This window comes from Trachurus japonicus, chromosome 21 (assembly GCF_045865225.1).
Source record: "Trachurus japonicus isolate A0001 chromosome 21, Traja_1.0".
Taxonomy (NCBI): domain Eukaryota; kingdom Metazoa; phylum Chordata; class Actinopteri; order Carangiformes; family Carangidae; genus Trachurus; species Trachurus japonicus.
This window is the reverse complement of record NC_140927.1, coordinates 25,835,197-25,854,615: the sequence shown is the minus strand read 5'-3', so window position 1 is coordinate 25,854,615 and position 19,419 is coordinate 25,835,197. Positions and strand designations below refer to the sequence as shown.

The 19,419-nt window shown below is 43.1% G+C and overlaps 1 protein-coding gene across 1 annotated transcript in view; it reads left to right on the top strand.

The window, feature by feature from the left end:
- dnah1 (dynein, axonemal, heavy chain 1) overlaps positions 1-19,419 on the top strand; it is a 38,765-nt gene that overhangs the window by 9,809 nt on the left and 9,537 nt on the right. The window contains exons 24-66 of the mRNA XM_085764346.1: positions 272-377; positions 461-640; positions 1,660-1,800; positions 1,916-2,079; positions 2,184-2,297; positions 2,804-2,992; positions 3,087-3,192; positions 3,667-3,780; positions 3,875-4,024; positions 4,128-4,214; positions 4,323-4,509; positions 4,739-4,830; positions 5,222-5,376; positions 5,476-5,653; positions 5,756-5,950; positions 6,758-6,877; positions 6,993-7,151; positions 7,229-7,330; positions 7,434-7,574; positions 7,895-8,055; positions 8,153-8,310; positions 8,424-8,597; positions 8,707-8,736; positions 8,953-9,131; positions 9,242-9,472; positions 9,591-9,787; positions 9,945-10,080; positions 10,844-11,052; positions 11,135-11,306; positions 11,397-11,588; positions 12,356-12,466; positions 12,554-12,739; positions 13,217-13,408; positions 13,572-13,739; positions 13,860-14,051; positions 14,156-14,287; positions 14,974-15,099; positions 15,183-15,302; positions 17,036-17,185; positions 17,591-17,751; positions 18,296-18,521; positions 18,619-18,814; positions 18,949-19,100. Coding sequence (XP_085620472.1) covers positions 272-377; positions 461-640; positions 1,660-1,800; positions 1,916-2,079; positions 2,184-2,297; positions 2,804-2,992; positions 3,087-3,192; positions 3,667-3,780; positions 3,875-4,024; positions 4,128-4,214; positions 4,323-4,509; positions 4,739-4,830; positions 5,222-5,376; positions 5,476-5,653; positions 5,756-5,950; positions 6,758-6,877; positions 6,993-7,151; positions 7,229-7,330; positions 7,434-7,574; positions 7,895-8,055; positions 8,153-8,310; positions 8,424-8,597; positions 8,707-8,736; positions 8,953-9,131; positions 9,242-9,472; positions 9,591-9,787; positions 9,945-10,080; positions 10,844-11,052; positions 11,135-11,306; positions 11,397-11,588; positions 12,356-12,466; positions 12,554-12,739; positions 13,217-13,408; positions 13,572-13,739; positions 13,860-14,051; positions 14,156-14,287; positions 14,974-15,099; positions 15,183-15,302; positions 17,036-17,185; positions 17,591-17,751; positions 18,296-18,521; positions 18,619-18,814; positions 18,949-19,100 — 6,631 coding nt within the window. The remainder of the gene's footprint in view (positions 1-271; positions 378-460; positions 641-1,659; positions 1,801-1,915; positions 2,080-2,183; positions 2,298-2,803; positions 2,993-3,086; positions 3,193-3,666; positions 3,781-3,874; positions 4,025-4,127; positions 4,215-4,322; positions 4,510-4,738; positions 4,831-5,221; positions 5,377-5,475; positions 5,654-5,755; positions 5,951-6,757; positions 6,878-6,992; positions 7,152-7,228; positions 7,331-7,433; positions 7,575-7,894; positions 8,056-8,152; positions 8,311-8,423; positions 8,598-8,706; positions 8,737-8,952; positions 9,132-9,241; positions 9,473-9,590; positions 9,788-9,944; positions 10,081-10,843; positions 11,053-11,134; positions 11,307-11,396; positions 11,589-12,355; positions 12,467-12,553; positions 12,740-13,216; positions 13,409-13,571; positions 13,740-13,859; positions 14,052-14,155; positions 14,288-14,973; positions 15,100-15,182; positions 15,303-17,035; positions 17,186-17,590; positions 17,752-18,295; positions 18,522-18,618; positions 18,815-18,948; positions 19,101-19,419) is intronic.

Genomic DNA, 19,419 nt, shown 5'->3' with positions numbered 1-19,419 from the left:
TAGCCTGACAAGCCAATTAAAATGTATGTCGTCATGGCGTTAAGCCCGCCCAACGACTCTCTAAACAGATAGAGCGCTGTGATTGGTGAACACAAACGGTGTTCGAGACTCAAAAAGTTCCTATGGCTCGTTTCTAGACCCACCTACGGAGCAAATATATTTGCTGCCGCTAGGGTGCAGCTAGATTTCTAGGCTAACTGTATGTACCGTAAGAAAAAAAAGACCATCCTGAAACACACACCGACGATTTGATGTGAATATTTGTTTGTAGGTTTTACTTTCTGTCCGACGATGAGCTCCTGGAGATCCTCTCCCAGACCAAAGATCCCACTGCTGTTCAGCCGCACCTGCGCAAATGTTTCGAGAACATTGCACTGGTTTGTTTTGCCTGTTTCTTTCTTTTCAATGACTCTTTCGTATCTATTCGTACCGCATGTCTGAAACATCTGTCGGTTCTCAGCTTCAGTTCCAGTCAGATCTACTGATCACCCACATGTACTCCGGAGAGGGGGAGGAGGTGAAACTGTTCCTGCCAGTGAATCCAAGTGGAAATGTGGAGGACTGGCTGAGGGACGTGGAGAAGTCCATGAAGGCCACGCTGAGGGATAACATCGACCGCTCACTCAAAGTTTACCCTGAGGTCTGCAATCTTGATTTGTTTATCTTTTGTTTTGTAATTGACTCTTTTATTAATTCCATACAGCATTATCTCATTGACATTTTACATCTTGTATACAACATTTACAAATATATAGAACATACCCATACTCCACACACAGAAGCAAAGACAGAAATAGACATAAACTCACAATTAACCACAAAGTAGAGTAAATGAGAAGTAATATCAAGTACTGCTTTTCTACTCTCATCCCCCAGTCCCTTTTCCCCTAATACAGAAAATAAACATATGAACAATGAACAATTAAACCAACACTAAGTAACTTTTCAACCTTCATAAAATATTTTCATAACTTTTGTGATGATACATCGACTTACAACAAGTTGAATGACACCTCTGTCGTGGTCTGAGGGGGTATGTATCTCTTTCTCTGGCACTAAGCAGCTTTGAGGAGCATGGTAGGAACCCTGCTCTCACTTTACTTTCACTTTCACTTTTGCGAGTCACAACAAGGAGGGAACAGGCAAAACGGCACTTTAGCAATGGATTATGTTTGTGTTTTCACTTTGAAATGATCCACTGGAAACAGAAACTTAGTTTTGATGTCTTCTGTTAATTTTAATGCAGGATATTTACAGGGCTTCACGCTAGTGTTCATGGGAAATGGAGTCTTCCTTCAGGCAAAACACTACCACTTTGGTCCACAGGCGCCGCCAAACTCAACCAAAACTGAAAGTTCTTTAGTAGTGCTGTAGCGTGAACCAAGGGACTCTATAATGCACAATGTCCTTATTGCTCAAAATCTGCTCGCAATGGTGACACAAAATCAACCCAGTTTTCCCAGTAGTTCTTAAATTTAAATTGATTCCTGCTGAGAAAGTCAGCTTCTCCATCCTATAAATCATAAACATTACCTCGACCCAATCCTGATTTGATTTTCTTTTACACATTTGATGGTTAAAGTGTTTTTTTCTAGTTTAAGCATTTTTAAAGTTTCTAGCTTTTTAAGTGAGCTCTTTGTGTGTCCTGTCGACCCTCAGCATCCCCGTACAGAGTGGGTGTTGTCGTGGCCCGGTCAGGTGGTGATAGCTGGCTGCCAGGTCTTCTGGACCACTGAGGTGTCTGAGGCTCTGGAGCAGGGAGACTTGGCCGAACGCCTTTACCCCCAGTTACAGACACAGGTGTGGACAGGTGTCAGACGGGCAAATATTAAAATAAAATAAGATTAAAATACAAAATGATCATGCACTGAACACATTACGGAATACGTAAGTATTTTGTTTTTCATTTGTGCAGCTGGGCGACTTGGTGCAGCTGGTGAGACAAGGCCTCTCCAGGATGCAGCGAGCCGTGCTGTCAGCGCTCATCGTCATTGAGGTCCATGCAAAGGATGTGGCGGCCAAGCTGGTGGAGCAGCAGGTCTCAAGTGTCAACGACTTTGAATGGATCAGTCAACTCAGGTTATCTGACTGATTTTGCTCTATTTTGTTTAGTTTTTTTAGTTTAGTTTTTTTTTTACTCCTGTTACTGTTATGTCTATTCTGACGTGCATATTTGTGTGCAGGTACTACTGGGCAAGAGATGACCTGTACATCCGTGCTGTGAACGCAGAGTTCTTGTATGGATACGAGTACCTTGGTAACTCTGGACGCCTGGTCATCACACCGCTCACCGACAGGTAGGCACCTAGCTATTCGGAAATACATAATGTTGTCCACTCTTTTATTGACTGAATGCCATGAGCTCATTTGAACATGGTGCATTATCCAAGAACATAACAAATACAGATTTAAAGATCTATTGAAAGAACATTTATTAATCAAACAGCTCTCTATCTAGCTGAAGCTATTTGGCACAATCAATTAGTGTTTGTCTGATTAAGTTAATGTAACTATGGTAATGGCTACACTGTGGAAATGAATAAGGTCCAGTAATATGTATATGTTGTTTGTATTGTTTATGTATTGTTGTTTTGTCTTGTTTTGTCCTGTAGATGGTTGTGAGTTGTTGTGGTTATGGATGTTGTTATTGTGTTTATGGTGTGATGTGTTTTTGTATTTATCGACTGCAATGGAGAGTTCATCTGTAAAGGTAGACTCCAGGAAGAATAGCGATGGCCTTTGCCAAAGCTAATGGAGATCTAAATAAATGAAATGAAATTAAATGTATTGCGGGGGCTTGCAGATGCTACCTGACCCTCACAGGAGCCCTGCACCTGAAGTTTGGAGGAGCTCCCGCTGGTCCAGCAGGAACAGGAAAGACAGAAACCACTAAAGACCTGGGAAAGGCTCTCGCCATCCAGACCGTGGTTTTCAATTGCTCTGATCAGCTGGACTTCATCGCTATGGGCAAGTTCCTCAAAGGACTGGCCAGGTGAGAGGCAATCACCATCAAGCGTAGTGGGATTGTTAGATGACGCCATCAGACACATTCTTATAAGATTTCTCATCTGTCCGTCACTCTGCAGCTCCGGTGCGTGGGCATGCTTTGATGAGTTCAACCGTATTGACGTGGAGGTGCTGTCTGTGGTGGCACAACAGATCACCACCATACAAAAGGCCCAGCAGGAAAGGGTGAGAAACAGAATCACAAGAAATTCACACAGTGGCACCCACAGTCACTTAAGTGTCAAGGACTTTACATTATTACAGTGATCTTCTTTATTTACTGTGAACATACAATACAAATATGTCATGCAAAAGTAGATTTTCATAAGTTTGATGATTTGTAAATTCCTGAACAACTCTCCTCTCCTGAGAGCACGACACAGACTTGGAAGCACTGGTGTACAGTGAAATGTAAAAATCCATTGGCATGTCAGCATCAGCATCAAACATGACAAACGCAGCTCATGTCAAAAATAAAAAAGTAAATTACATGTTATATTATCATGCATAGTTTTTATAGGAGTTTAATTACAGAATATTCTAAATACAAAATTTACCATTATCTCATTTCATTTCCACAGCACCAGCAGATCACAATGTGACCACAAGGGGGCAGTGTTGTCTTTCTCTGAAATGACTTTGTGCACCTTGTGCTTTCAGGCCGAGCGCTTTGTGTTTGAAGGGTCAGAAATCCCTCTCGTCACTTCCTGTGCTGTATTCATCACTATGAATCCTGGTTACGCCGGCCGCACAGAACTGCCAGACAATCTGAAGGTTTGAAATGATGATTGAATCATAAATGACAGTACAAAAAACACTGACGATGAGGCAGATGGGTTTCAACAAATTATATTTTAACCTCTTGCAGGCCCTGTTTCGTCCCGTGGCCATGATGGTGCCCAACTATGCGATGATCGCTGAGATCTCCCTGTACTCGTTCGGCTTCAGCGATGCCAAAGTCCTCTCCAAGAAGATCACCACCACTTTCAAGCTCTCCTCTGAACAGCTCAGCTCTCAGGTACTGTGAGGATGCAGAGGCTCAAATCTGGATTTAGTATGAATGCACATGCCTGTATATCAGAATAACAAGGATGCTGATGTTCGTTCTTGTTTATCTGAAGGATCATTATGATTTTGGCATGAGAGCTGTGAAGACTGTGATTTCAGCTGCTGGAAACCTGAAGAGAGAAAATCCCCAGATGAATGAGGTAAGGAATGCTTCATTTGTTTTTCATAGAAATAAAGTTTAAGAAAACAAAGCATTTGAAAAACTCCAGCGGTCCATTTAAATATCTTCCCGTTCTTGAATCCTCCAGGAGCTGATCTGTCTGCGAGCCATCCAAGACGTCAACGTGCCAAAGTTTTTACAGGACGACCTGAAGCTCTTCAACGGCATCGTGTCCGATCTTTTCCCAAAGATAAAACAGGAGCCAATCGACTACGGCACACTGGAAGAGTCGATGCGCAACGTCTGCACCAAGAAGAACCTCAAAGATGTAGATGGTTAGTGTTGTTGGTGTGTCTCATCAGATATCGATTGGCTTTCCCCTTTCCTACTGTAACTTGATTGTATTGTACTTTTTGCTGATTTTATTGTATTCTATTTTATTTGTTATTGTTTGCTTGTTCCGGGTTTTTTAATTTCAATAAGTGCTATAGAAATAAAGTTATATGCTGTTGCCTGTGGTATAGAATTTGTAGATGACAGTTTTTGTTGTTGCTGTGATTGCAGGTTATATCAGTAAGTGTATCCAGCTGTACGAGACTACAGTGGTGAGACATGGCCTGATGTTGGTGGGACCTTCTGGATCTGGTAAAACACAGGTTAGTTTTTTGCTGCAATGCTCAAAGTCAGTTAGGACTTTTACTTTGCAGTGTAGAGCTCAGTACATAACTGGTACTGTTACATACAAACTGTGGAATAATTTGCCTCTTTCAGTTCGTTCTTCACCCTCCATTCATATCTTCAAAACACGCCTAAAAACCCATCTCTCTTCCTTAGCATTTGATTCGGCATAGTACTAATACTTAGTATACATAGTCCCCCGAATTTATTTTATTATACCCACTGTTTTAAATTGTTCTATTATTATTCCATTGTCATTGCTGTTCTTGTTTGTGCACATAATTGTAAAGCACTTTGGTCAACATTTGTTTTTAAATGTGCTCTAAAAATAAAGCTGACTTGACTTGACTTGACATACGTATGTTTCAGTGTTACGAGATACTGTGTGCAGCGATCACAGCTCTGAAGGGCAAGCCCTCTGTGAGCGGTGGAGTGTATGAGGCCGTTCACACATATGTCCTCAACCCCAAATCCATCACCATGGGACAACTGTACGGGGAGTACGACTTACTCACACACGAGTGGTAAGGACGGTTTTGTTCTGCAGAATAAATAGAAAAAAGCCACACATATTATTATCATTACTGCACAGATGCACTTGGCCTCTATCTGCACACCTGTAGGACGGACGGCATCCTGTCATCTCTCATACGAAGCGGAGCGGCGGCTATGGACAAAGTGAACAAGTGGTACATATTTGACGGGCCGGTGGACGCCGTGTGGATCGAGAACATGAACACGGTGCTGGATGACAACAAAAAACTCTGCCTCAGCTCGGGGGAGATCATGAAGCTCTCTGACGTACGGCTGAGTTTTTTTTTTCAAAGTCTTGGGTTTTCAGTCGCTGTGTTGCCTTTGTTCCACACTCCAGCACTCGGGATGTTCTGTGTCTCCGTCCTCTAGGTGATGACCATGATGTTTGAGGTGCAGGACTTGGCGGTGGCTTCCCCGGCCACAGTGTCTCGCTGTGGCATGGTCTACCTGGAGCCCAGTATTCTGGGCCTCGTCCCTTTCACAGAGTGCTGGCTGAGGCGGGTCCCTCGGGTGTTCAAACCCTTCACGGACCAGCTCAACGACCTATTTTCCAGATTCCTGCAGGTGAGAGTTAAGACGAGACACAAGCAGGGAGTCTTACAGTATTTACATTATCAGAGTTAAAGGGATAGTTCACCCAAAATTCAAATTTCACTCATTACCTACTCACCCTCATGTCAACTAAGAGCTGTGAGAATTTTCAGAGTCCCCCGTTCCTTCTCTGAGTTACGGGGGGGTCCACGCAGCAGTATTTGTCCATATAATGGTTATGAATGGATACCACTTTTCTTCGTCCAAAAAGACACACCAAAAAACATCCAAATACCTCCATACTGCTCGTCTGTAATGTCCCTCTTGTATTGAAGCCCCGACATGAGAAATTGTTCTGAAAAAATTAAATAAGTCTATATTACTGTACGTGCTTTGGGTATTGGGTAACGGTAGAAAAGCGCTATATAAATGTAATCCATTATTCATTATTATTATTATATTTTAAGCTTGTTTTGTAGTGGAAGCTCCCAGTGTCTCAGTTCACTGCTCTTCCTGTGTGACCGGCAGAACAATTTCTCATGTCGGGGCTTCAATACAAGAGGGACATTACAGACAAGCAGTATGGAGGTATTTGGATGTTTTTTGGTGTGTCTTTTTGGACGAAGAAAAGTGGTATCCATTCACAACCATTATATGGACAAATACTGCTCCCCCACGTAACTCAGAGAAGGCATGGAGGACTTTGAAAATTTTCATAGCTCTTGGTCAACATGAGGGTTAGTAGATAATGAGTGAAATTTGAGTTTTGGGTGAACTATCCCTTTAAATAATGACACAATGGTTTGCTTTTGTTCTTTCTTTTTTAATTCTTTTACGCAGGACTCCATCACATTTGTCCGAGCTTCAGTAAAGGAGGTCATCACCTCCCTAGACAGCAACCTTGCCTGTAGTCTGCTTAAACTAATGGACTGCTTCTTCAAGCCTTTTGACTTCAAAGAGGTTCGTGTTAAAGAGGAATATCGTGTTTTCTGTACAAATATGCGAAAAAGGAACTGGTAGAAGTTTCAGCTCTGTGTCCTACGCTTTGTCTCTCCTTGTCTCACTCGTCTCGTAGGACGAAAGGCCACCACCCAAGAAGAACGTGGACCGTCTGAACGAGCTCATCGAGCCCTGGTTCTTTTTTGCTTTGGTGTGGAGCGTAGGAGCCACGGGAGACGCAGCCAGCTGCCAGCGCTTCAGTGCTTGGCTCAGGAAAAAGATGGCAGAGGAGAAGGTCAGATCACACACCTCTGCACCAAGTTATTTTTTATCTCTGTGGTTTAAATTAACACGCATCTATTTGTCCATCAGATTAATATGTGTTTTCCAGAGGAGGGCCTGGTGTATGACTACAGGCTCGATGATGCAGGGATAAGTAACTTTGACGATGACGAGGAAGACGGGGACAGAAGAGTAAGATGATGATCCATATAAGGAGACCGATTACATATGGACAGCACATCAGACACTCTCTCTTCTGTTGATTCATTCATTCATATTTTTGCCTGTGGCCTAGGTTGAATGGGTCAGCTGGATGAAATACGCAAAGGATGTAGTCATCACCCCAGAGACAAACTACTCTGACATCATCATTCCCACCGCTGATACAATCAGAATGTCTTTCCTCATGGACATGCTCTTAACCAATAAGAAACCAGTGAGTACTCATCTGTCTACATACCATAAGTGTGAATGTTTTATATTAATATTATATATAAGATAAGAAATCATTATCCAACTATTTTAATGCTTTCCTTTCCTTAAAAAAAAAAAAAAAAATTCAAACATGTAAAACAAAATAAGACACAATTTCAGTTAGTTCCTTTATATGTTAATAACATAAATGAAATTTGGAAACAAAAACACAAAAGCATAATCATACATATTCGAAAAGGAGTGAGAAGAAGCTGTTCTTATTGAATCCCTTAAACTGGTACCATTGGATTAAATCTAAGTTTGTCTGTGATTGTGATCCAGGTGCTCTGTATTGGACCAAGTGGCACAGGAAAGACTCTGACCATGTCAGACAAGCTCCTGAAGAACATGCCTGCCGAATTCATCACACATTTCCTCATGTTCTCTGCCCGCACCTCGGCCAACCAGACCCAAGATTTAATCGACAGTAAACTTGACAAAAGGTACACATCGTCTACTGCCATAAATACAACACATACATACAGGTGTATATACTGTATATATTTATATGTGGCTCACAATTTGAATGGTGTGTGTCAGGCGGAAAGGAGTGTTTGGGCCTCCGATAGGGAAGTACTTTATCTTCTTCATTGATGATCTAAACATGCCAATGCTGGAGACGTACGGTGCACAGCCTCCTATTGAGCTGCTGCGGCAGTGGATGGACCACGGAGGCTGGTATGACAGGAAGCAGATAGGTGAGAACATTGAAGTATGTTTATATAGACTGTTCCTCCGTGTTTCACCTTGATTACAACTTAAATTGTTCATCATCATCATTTCTTTTGTTTTGCCTGTCCTCGCTCCACAGGCACTTTCATGCACGTGGTGGACTTAAATTTTGCCTGTGCCATGGGACCCCCCGGTGGAGGCCGAAATCCCATCACCCAGCGCTTCACACGTCACTTTAACTTCCTGTCTTTCACCGAAATGGACGACACCAGCAAGAAGAAAATTTTCTCCACTATTCTCGGCAATTGGATGGGTAATGTGTTTAAATTTAAGTTCATATGTTTGTGGCTGGACAGAAAGAAAATACATATAAAGAGTATAATGAGTTAACAGTTTCTGACTGAATCTTTGTTTCCTTTCAGGGGGAAATATGAGTAAAAAGGAGTCAGGCAGTAAGTCAGGGACACAGTGAAAGGAGTTGTTTAAATGCTTGGCGGGTCATTTTATTTATACAGCACATTTATAGCAAATATAAAAACAAAAAGTGATTATCAATGTTTGTAAAATATCTGTAATACTTTTTTTTTAATCTATAAGGAAATAGATATTCAAGTGAACGTTTTGCTAATATAATTTCTCTCTGCTGCCCTGCTGTTTTTTTTAATCAGCACCTGTGGCAGCAATCCAGCCGCTGAACGAGCCTCTTGTAGACGCCACTATCCACGTCTATACCACCATTACCTCCCAGCTTCTCCCAACTCCATCCAAGTCCCATTACACCTTCAACCTGAGGGACCTGTCCAAGGTCTTCCAGGGCATCCTGATGGCTGAGGCGCGCATGATGGAGGTAGTCAGATCTGGTTAATGTGAAAACACCACGTTACTATAGTTCATGAGTCGCCGTATCCACCTGAAATAACTGGCATGAGTGTGATTATTCACGGTGCTCTTACGCAGGAAAAAGGGCAGCTGCTGCAGCTGTGGTACCACGAGAGCTGTCGGATCTTCCAGGACCGGCTGGTGTGTGCCGAGGACAGAGACTGGTTCACCCGGCTCCTGAGAGATTGCATTCAACAGTTTGGGTGCAGCTTTGAGGAGGTTGTGCCATGTCACCCTCTTCTGTACGGAGATTTCATGGCACCTGGAGATGACAACAAAGTCTACAAATTCATAGACGACGAAGAAAAGGTCAGCGAATAGACATTTAGTATAATATAATTAATTCATTCTTGTGGTTATCTGATTTTTTTTTTTTGCAGTGTCATGGTTGTTCACAGTTATCTTGCGCTTTCCGTCTTTTATCCAGTTAGCAAAGGTGATGGAGGAATACATGGACGACTACAACCAGACCAGTACCGCCAAGATGAAGCTGGTGCTCTTCATGGACGCCATCGAGCATGTGTGCCGTATCAGCCGCATCCTCCGCCAGCCGCTGGGCAACGCCCTGCTGCTCGGAGTGGGCGGCAGTGGACGTCAGTCGCTCACCAGGCTCGCAACACACATGTGAGTCATATGTTTTTATCCTCCAGTTATTTGCTTTATTAAGGGAACACCCTGTTGGTTTTGTGTGGTTTTTTCTTCTAAATATTTGGACTAAGGCTTTGTCCAATTTTGTATAGTCCTGTAGCCTGTGGCACTGATTACGTGTTCCTATGTTCAGTTCAGGATATGAGTGTTTCCAGATTGAACTGGCGAAGAACTACGGTCAAACAGAGTGGAGGGAAGACATTAAAGGCATCATGATGAAGGCTGGCCTGCAGAACCTGCAGATCACCTTCCTCTTTGTGGACACACAGGTAAAACAACAGTATGCCATGTGCTGCACAGCTGTGGGAAGAGGGATGTTTTTTAATCAGTCTAATGTAAACATGTAGTGTACTGCACATGTTTACATTAGAGATTAAAAAGTCAAAAGTTTGGACACACCTTCTCATTCAATGTTTTTTCTTTATTTTCATTACTTTGGATTCGGACTGAAGACATCAAAACTATAAAGGAACACATATGGAGTTATGTAGTAAACGCAGAATATGTGTAATATTTTAGATTTTTCGAAGTAGCCACCTTTTGCTTTGATGGCTCACCCCAAACTTTTTGTTTTAATTAAGGCTTTTTTGATTACTATATAATTCCATACGTGTTCCTTCATAGTTTTGATGTCTGCTATACCAATCTACAATGTAGAAAGTAATAAACATAAAGAAAAAACATTGAATGAGAGTGTGTCCAAATGTCATTTTTTTTTAACACTTTATTTATAAAACATTTTAAGTTTCATCCACATGTAAAAACAGAAACAATATACAACAAAACAAACAGAACAAAATAAAACGAAACAAACTGCCAGCCCACAGAAATATAAACATGTAAAAATTACTGTTATGCATGTCAGTCCACACACTGAATCAAAAGTACAAAAGTGGATTTTAAAGTCCAAGACAGAGTTCAGAGAGCCAGGACCAAGTGAGGTCAAGGTGCGTCCAAACTTTTGACTGGTAGCGTATCTCTGTAAGACACCGTGCCTTTACTCATATTGTACTGCATGTGCTAACCTCGCAGATTAAGAGTGAGTCGTTCCTGGAGGACATCAACAACATCTTGAACTCCGGGGATGTTCCCAACCTGTACGCGTCGGACGAGCAGGAGCGCATCATGGCATCCATGAAGCCCGTGGTGATGGAGCTGGGGCAGCAGCCGACCAAAGCCAACTTAATGGCCGCCTACATCAGGAGGGTTCGCAACAACATCCACACTGTGCTCTGCATGAGGTCGGTGAATGTGCTGACTTCATTTGGACTGAATGAACGGAAATGAAAATAGATAATAATCCTGTTGCTCACACCCCGGCAGTCCTATCGGTGAAGTGTTTCGTGCACGGCTGAGGCAGTTTCCCTCCCTGGTGACGTGCTGCACAATAGACTGGTTCAGCGCCTGGCCGGAGGAGGCTCTGCAGGCCGTCGCTACGTCGTTTCTTCAAGAGCTGCCTCAGCTAGACGCCAGCCCGGAGGCCATGAGGGGAATGGTGAGTGCTGCTCGTCGTGTCTTTATGCGTGACTTTCCTTTCTTGGTGTTCATTAATCACGGTCTCCTCCTCGTTGATTTTCTTCTCCAGACAATTATGTGTGTGAAGATCCACGAGATGGTGGCCAGGAAGTGTGCTCAGTACCTGGCCGAGCTTTCTCGCTACAACTACGTGACGCCCAAGAGCTACCTGGAACTCCTCAAAATCTTCTCGGATCTCATTCGGCTCAAGAAACAAGAGCTGTGTTCTGCTCGTCAGAGGATGAAGACGGGTCTGGACAAGGCAAGCTGTCTAGTTTGGCTTTAGTTTATCAGAATCAGAATCAGAATGCCTTTATTTGTCATTATACTCGCGGTATAACGAAATTAGAGCCCCCCTTCAGTGCAAAACAAGCAATACCATAAAAATACAATATAAAAATAAATTATATGCACAGTATATTGCACAGTGAATTATGTATATTGCACATTACATTGAGGTAGTTGGGTATATTGCAATATATGTTATTTGTCCTTTCCAGGATAATCGTTTTCATATTTAGTTTATTTGTCCTCTCCAGGATAATCATTTTTCATATTTAGTTTATTTGTCCTCTCCAGGATAATCATTTTCATATGTAGTTTATTTGTCCTCTCCAGGATAATCAGTTTCATGTTTAGTTTATTTGTCCTTTCCAGGATAATCATTCTCATATTGCATGACACATTCCCCAAAAACACCCAAAAGAAGCATAAATACATGACTCAGACCATTGATACAATACGGAACAAATGATGTGGCAATATACAGTATATCCACTGCCATCTACACAGTCATTCAAAATACAATCAATTACATTAATACCATTGCTGTCTCTTAAATGTTTTGTTTAGTTCAGTTATTGCAGTGAGAATGAAGCTTTCACTGAACTTGACCTTTTTCCAGGCGAGCGACCTGCTGCTGAAGCTGCTGGAAGAAAATAGCAATACAACTCATTATAGTTTGTGTGCCTTTGTATTTTGTAATTTGTGTACATGTCACTACTACTATACTACACTGTGATCCCGTAGCTCCTTAGCACGGCAGAGGACGTGAGTAAAATGCAAGAGGACCTGGGGACAATGAGGCCTCTTCTTGAGGAGGCTGCAAGGGAGACTGAAGTCACCATGGAGACCATCCAGGCAAGGAAACGTTCATACAGTTCGAAGTCACACAAAGACGCGTATTGCATATTTTGCATTGCGTATATTTATATTTTATATTGACAGAAAGACACAGCGGTTGCGGAGGTGACCCGAAAGTCGGTGAAGGAAGAAGAAGACAAAGCCTCAGACAAAGCCCGGTTTGCCGGAGCCATCGCCGCCGACGCCCAGAAAGACCTGGACGAGGCTCTGCCGGCCCTGGACGCTGCCCTCACTAGTCTGAAGTCACTCAACAAGAACGATGTCACTGAGGTCGGGGATTTTGATGATGCTAATTTGTTATACTGTAGGTGGACTATGACCACCTTTTAAAGGGATAGTTCAACAATTTGGCAAATTGGCCCATTGCCATAATCCCTATAGTCATAGCAGTAGGTTCGTTACCATTAATTGTCAGTGCAAGCTATTTTCAGAACAGAGGAGCAGAGCCGCGAGCTGCTCAGAGCTATGCTACGGAGTTGTTTTCGAGGTAAATTCATGCAAAACCGCTGATGTGCATTCCTGTTGGGGGCAGTTTTTCAGCAAGCAGTCTCTGCATTTACCTCTAAAACAACTACGTCTCGTAAGTCTGTCTCTGCTCCACCGTTCTAAAAACAGCTTGCACCGACAATTAAAGGTAACGAACCTACTGCTAAAACTATAGGGGTTATGGCAATGGGCCAATTTGCCAAAATGTTGAACTATCCATTTAAATGGTTTTATTGAATTGGGATCAAATGTTTTTCACAGGTGCGAGCGATGCAGCGGCCGCCTCACGGGGTCAAGCTGGTTATCGAGGCAGTGTGCATTATGAAGGGCATCAAACCCAAAAAAGTACCCGGAGAGAAGCCTGGCACCAAGATCAACGACTACTGGGAGCCTGGGAAGGGTCTTTTACAGGACCCTGGCAAGTTTCTGGAGAGCCTGTTCAGTTATGACAAGGTAGAGCACATATCTAATGAATTTACATAGCTTCCATGTTCTGGTTACGCTGTTGATTATTTTCTTTTTCTTTTTTCTACTGAATTTCACTCTCAGAGTGCATGTCCTGTTACTACTAATAAGAGAAGCTTTTTTTGTGAGAATAATTCCTCCATTTCTGCAGGACAACATCCCCGATAGTGTGATCAGTCTGGTGCAGCCCTACATCGACAATGAGGAATTCACGCCAGACTCCATCGCTAAGGTTTCAAAAGCGTGTACCTCCATCTGCCAGTGGGTGCGAGCCATGCACATCTATCACTTTGTGGCCAGAGCTGTGGAACCCAAGAGGGTAAAAAGAAAAAAGAAAAACATGTTTATTGTTTAAAAATATTTGGTGACGTGAATGTATTTAATGTGGAATTTCCTCACTTGACAAAGTCGTCTAAACATTGAAATTGTATTTCTGCAGAAAGCCTTAGAGGAGGCCCAGGAGGACTTAGCGGCGACTCAGCTGATCCTGGATGATGCTAACGAAAAGCTGGGAGCGGTGGAGGCCGGCATCGCCGCTTTACAGGCCAAGTACCGGGACTGTCTCGCGAAGAAAGACGAGCTGGACAACAAGTATCAACTGTGTGAGGCCCGACTCGTCCGAGCAGACAAGGTCCGATAAGTTGAGAAAGAGGGACGAGATGTTTACACGACGGATATAAACGGCCCTAAAATGAGACATATTGAATGATCGTTTGGTGATTTATGTCTCCTCAGCTTATAGGCGGGCTGGCAGATGAAAAAGTGCGCTGGAAGGAAACAGTGGAACATCTGGATTACATGGTTAATAACGTAGCAGGCGACGTGCTTCTGTCTGCAGGATACATAGCGTACCTGGGCCCCTTCACTGTGAGTCTGTTGTAACTAGGTTAGCGTGTCCTTCGCTGCACTTAACTTCATCCTTATCAGGACAGACTAATAAGGATAAAGAGAGACAGGTTTGAAGATGAAATTACATTTATTGTGCACAAAAATAAACTTTGGCGCTTGGCCCCGGGGAGAGTTTTGCTGAAATGACAGCTGGATGACGGCAGAGAAAGGGAGTGCTTTGACATCTAATGACTGTGTTCGGTAGAAGAGAGAAGGTGGCAGACTGTGATTGGATGTATTAGGAGAAGAAGGAAGAGAAGAGGAGAGGAGAGGATAGCGGGAAAACTGAGAGGAGGCTTGGAGGCGTGCTTAAAGAGATAGTCTTCTTGGCTGAACTTTCGCTTATCTCCATAAATACATATTTCCTTTGTGCATAAATGGCACAGAGCAATCAAAACAAGGACAAACTGATTCAAAAACATTTTCCACACCAAATAACATAATCACAGTGCAATATGAGAGTGCAATTTGGCAGATTTAATTTAATGAATGCTTGTGTGTTTGTTTTGTTTATTATTAATATTATTAATTTTAGTTTTTTTTAATGCTCCCTTATATATATATTTTTTTTTATTTACCTTGAAGGCTGCATTGGCTGGTTTGGCATTTTAATTTCGTTGTACATGTGACAGTGACAATAAAGGATATTCTCTTCCTTTCTATAGGGAGAATACAGGGCAGCCATGGCGGAGGATTGGCTCCGTTGCTTCACAGAGCTAAGTGTCCCACACACCGACGAACCCAACCTGATGAACACCCTAGGAGATCCGGTCAAGATCCGGTCCTGGCAGGTCGGACCCACGCTTCTACACTCAAATCAACTCAGTCGCTTACCTTTACTTTTTCTCATACGTCGTCTCTTTTGTATGTCTAGATATCAGGTTTGCCCAAGGACAACCTTTCAGTGGAGAACGGTGTGATCGCTCAGTACTCTCTGCGCTGGGCTCTGTTCATCGATCCTCAGGGACAAGCCAACACGTGGATCAAAAACATGGTAAAGGACGGTTTCCTCTCTCTGTTCTGATCTCAGCTCAGCTGCAAAGGATACAAGAGAGATAACAGATTACAAAAAACAGATATCATACATATCGCCAAAAGTATTCGCTCATCCGCCTATATTCTTAATAGAGTTTGATATGATATCGGCCCACCTTTTGCAGTTTTATCAGCTTCAACTCTTCTGGGAAGGCTTTTCACAAGATTTAGGAGTGAGTTTATGGGAATGTTTGACCACCCTTCCAAAAGCACATTTGTGATTTGAGGTCAGACACTGATGTTGGCTCATCCATGTCTCGATGGACCTTGCATCATGTTGGAACAGGAAGGGGCCATCCCCAAACTGTTGCCACAAAGTTGGGAGCATGAAATTGTCCAATATCTCTTGGTATACAGAATAATTAAGAGTTCCTTTCACTGGAACTAAAGTGCCAAGCCCAAATCCTGAAAAAACTATCCCACACCCATAATCCCCCTCCAGACTCGTCCATCAGATTGCCAGACAGAGAAGCGTGATTCGTCACTCCAGAGAACACGTCTCCACTGCTCTAGGGTCCAGTGGCGGCGTGCTTTACACCACTTTGTGGCTGAGTTGCTGTTGTTCCCAATAATTTCCACTTTGTTATCAGAGAGTCAGAGTCAGAGTCATTTTATTGTCCCTCAACAGGGAAATTCGTTTTGCAGTGTTGGGCGAACACAGACGGTCATATAAATAAAAACAATTACAATCACGTCAATAGTAACTGTCACTAAAAATGGGTAAAAGTGGAGTGCTTGAGACAGTGCAGGCATTTTTTTGTCGTTTCAAGTTAAAAGCCTAGTGCAGGTTGTTCATTCTGAGTGCAGTAGGGATAAAAGAAAATTTTTATTTATTTCTTTTGGCCCTCTGAAGCCTTTAACACCGTCCAGAGGGGAGAAGGACAAACTCCTTTGACAGAGGGGGATCAGGCCTGGACAAGATTTCCTGTGCCTTTTTCAAGACTCGACCCTCGTAGATGTCAGCTAAAGAAAGCTGCTGAGTGCCGATTAATTTACTGGCCACTTGGACAATGTCTTGCAAGCAACTGTTTTTTGTTTTTGCACTGTTAAGTTGCCGTACCATGAGACAATATAAAAGGTTAAGATGGATTAGATGAAAGACTTATAAAATAACTCCAGAAGTTTTTTAGTCCACATTAATCTGCGCAGAAAATAAAGTCCTTGCAGGCCCTTTTTACAGATGATAGATGTGTTAAGGTCATGGCCAGATGTTACCCAGATGTTACTGCTACTGTATGTTCTGACACTGTACTGTTTTTATGTTTTGGGACTCCGGATGGAAACTAGCACTAGCTGCTACAATCCGGCACATTTACATGTTTTTATATGTCCATTAATGTGCATTGTCCCACCCAAATAAACCAATAAATAAATAAAATAAATGTTTGTAACTTTCTACCATACTACGCACGTATACTACTGAGAGTTGACTGTGGAATATTTCGTAGCGAGGAAATTTCACGACTGGACTTGTCGCACAGGTGGCATCCTATCACAGCTCCTGAGAGCGACCCATTCTTTCACAAATGCTTGTAGCAGTCTTCATGCCTAGGTGATTGATTTTATACACATGTGGCCATGGAAGTGATTGGAACACCTGAATTCAATGATTTGGGTGGGTGAGCGAATACTTTTGGAAATATAGTATCTACAGTGATCTACTGCTCATATATATTTGCTTTCCTTCACCAGGAGCAAGACAATGGGTTAGTGGTTATGAAGCTCAGTGACGGCGACTTTCTGAATAGACTTGAAAATGCCATTTGCCTCGGTCAACCCTGTCTTCTGGAAAACGTAGGAGAGGAGCTCGATCCTGTTCTGGAGCCCGTCCTGCTGCAACAGGTGACGACACACACACACACACTGATGAAACAAACCAAAATCAAATGAAAATCACTTGTACGCTGATGTTACTGTACACGCTTCACCACCACACACTGTTAGTTAAGTTTATTTGCACATTATATACAGTAGCCTACATAAAAACAATGAAAACTGTGAAATTAAACATTGTGCAGGAGAGGTGGAAGCCAAAAAAGGCTTATGAAAATACCTCCCCTATGTAAAAACAATAGTGGTGGTCTTCAAAGTAAAAATAAAGATGATAATACAGAAATTCATAACAATAGCAATGTACATACAAAATGAAAAATAAAGATTGACAGATGCAGAAGTGCTACAAATCTTTTCTAAAGAATGATTTGTTTCAGTTGTTCTCGGCTTAACACATTGATTCGTGCCTCTCAGACATTTAAGCAGCAGGGCAGCACCAAGCTGAAGCTGGGCGACTCGGTCATCCTCTACCATGAAAGCTTCAAGATGTACATCACCACCAAGCTGCCGAACCCACACTACTCTCCTGAGACCTCCTCCGCCGTCACGCTCATTAACTTCACTCTGTCTCCCAGGTAACATCACATCATGTGGAGTTTGGGTATATAATGAAAGTTCGGGTTAAAGTCCTACACTCTGTCATAGTGTTTCTTTAAAGGGATAGTTCAACATTTTGGCAAATTGTGACCTGCACATTCACCACGCTATGAGATAATAACAGAACATTACGAGATGGAGTTGTTTGCGATGTAAATTCATGCAAAACCGCTGATGTGCGTTCCCGTTGGGGCCAGTTTTTTGGCAAGCAGTCTCTGCATTTGTCTCGAAAACAACTCTTGGTGAGTTGGTGAATGTGCAGGTCACAACTTGTCCACCAGAGCGATTTGGAGTTGTTGGATTGTGTATTTGATGAGTTTGATGGGGGAAACCAAGAAATCCCATGAGCCTCTGTAGCGTAGCTCTGAGCAGCTCGCGGCTCTGCTCCGCCGTTCTAAAAACAGCTTGCACCGACAAATAAAGGTAACGAACCTACTGCTATGACTATAGGGATTATGGCAATGGGCCAATTTGCCAAAATGTTGAACCGTCCCTTTAAAAGTGCACCGTGTGTGTATTCAGTGGTCTGGAGGACCAGCTGCTGGCCCGCGTGGTCGCTACGGAGCGCTCAGAGCTGGAGGAGGCCAAGAACCAGCTGATCATCAGCAACGCCCAGATGAAACAGGACCTGAAGGAAATCGAGGACGAGATCCTGCTGCGACTCAGCTCCACAGAGGGAAACCCTGTGGACAACGAGGAGCTCATCCAAGTGTTGGGCGTCTCCAAAATTAAAGCTGCAGAGATCCAGGTCGGCGACCTGCTTCATCGATACAACACCGAACACCAACAAGCTTCTTCCCCCCCCTGTTGGATTTCCTAATAACACACGATGGTTTTCCCGGCAGGCGAAAGTGGCGGAAGCAGAGAAGACGGAGCAGCACATCGACGCCACCCGCCTGGAGTATGTACCGGTGGCTGTGCGCGGGCAGATCCTCTTCTTCTGCATATCGGACCTGTCCATCATAGACCCGATGTACCAGTACTCTGTGGAGTGGTTCCTCGGCATCTTCATGGGCGGCATTACCAAATCTGAGAAAACAGGTACGGAGAAAGTACACACAGGAAGTAACTGTATCTCTGTAGTTGTAGATGTTACAAGTAGTTCACGGACACACGCACGTAAAACATATGTTTCTGCTACCGATGACTAATTTTTCTCAACATGTTTCTCGCAGACATAGTGAAGGAGCGCGTCGACAACATCAACAACTTTTTCACCTTCAGCCTCTACAGCAACGTGTGTCGCAGTCTGTTTGAGAAGCACAAACTCATGTTCGCCTTCCTTCTCTGTGCTCGGATCATGATGAACGAGAACAAAATCAACATGGTGAGCGCCGGTGGAGTTTGTGTACTGTTGTCTCGTCGCTTTAAAGGAATAGTTCAAGAATTAGGCAAATTGGCCCATTGCTATAATCCCTATAGTTTTAGGAGTAGGTTTATTACCTTTAATTGTCGGTGCAAGCTATTTTTAGATCGGCGGGGCAGGGAAATGAGCTCTGCACTGCGCGTGGTATTTCTGGATTTCTCTCATCGAACTCATCAAATACACAATCCAACACCTCCAAAACGCTCTTGTGGACAAGTTGTGGCCTGCACATTCACCACGCTATGAGACAATCATGTAACATTACGAGACAGAGTTGTTG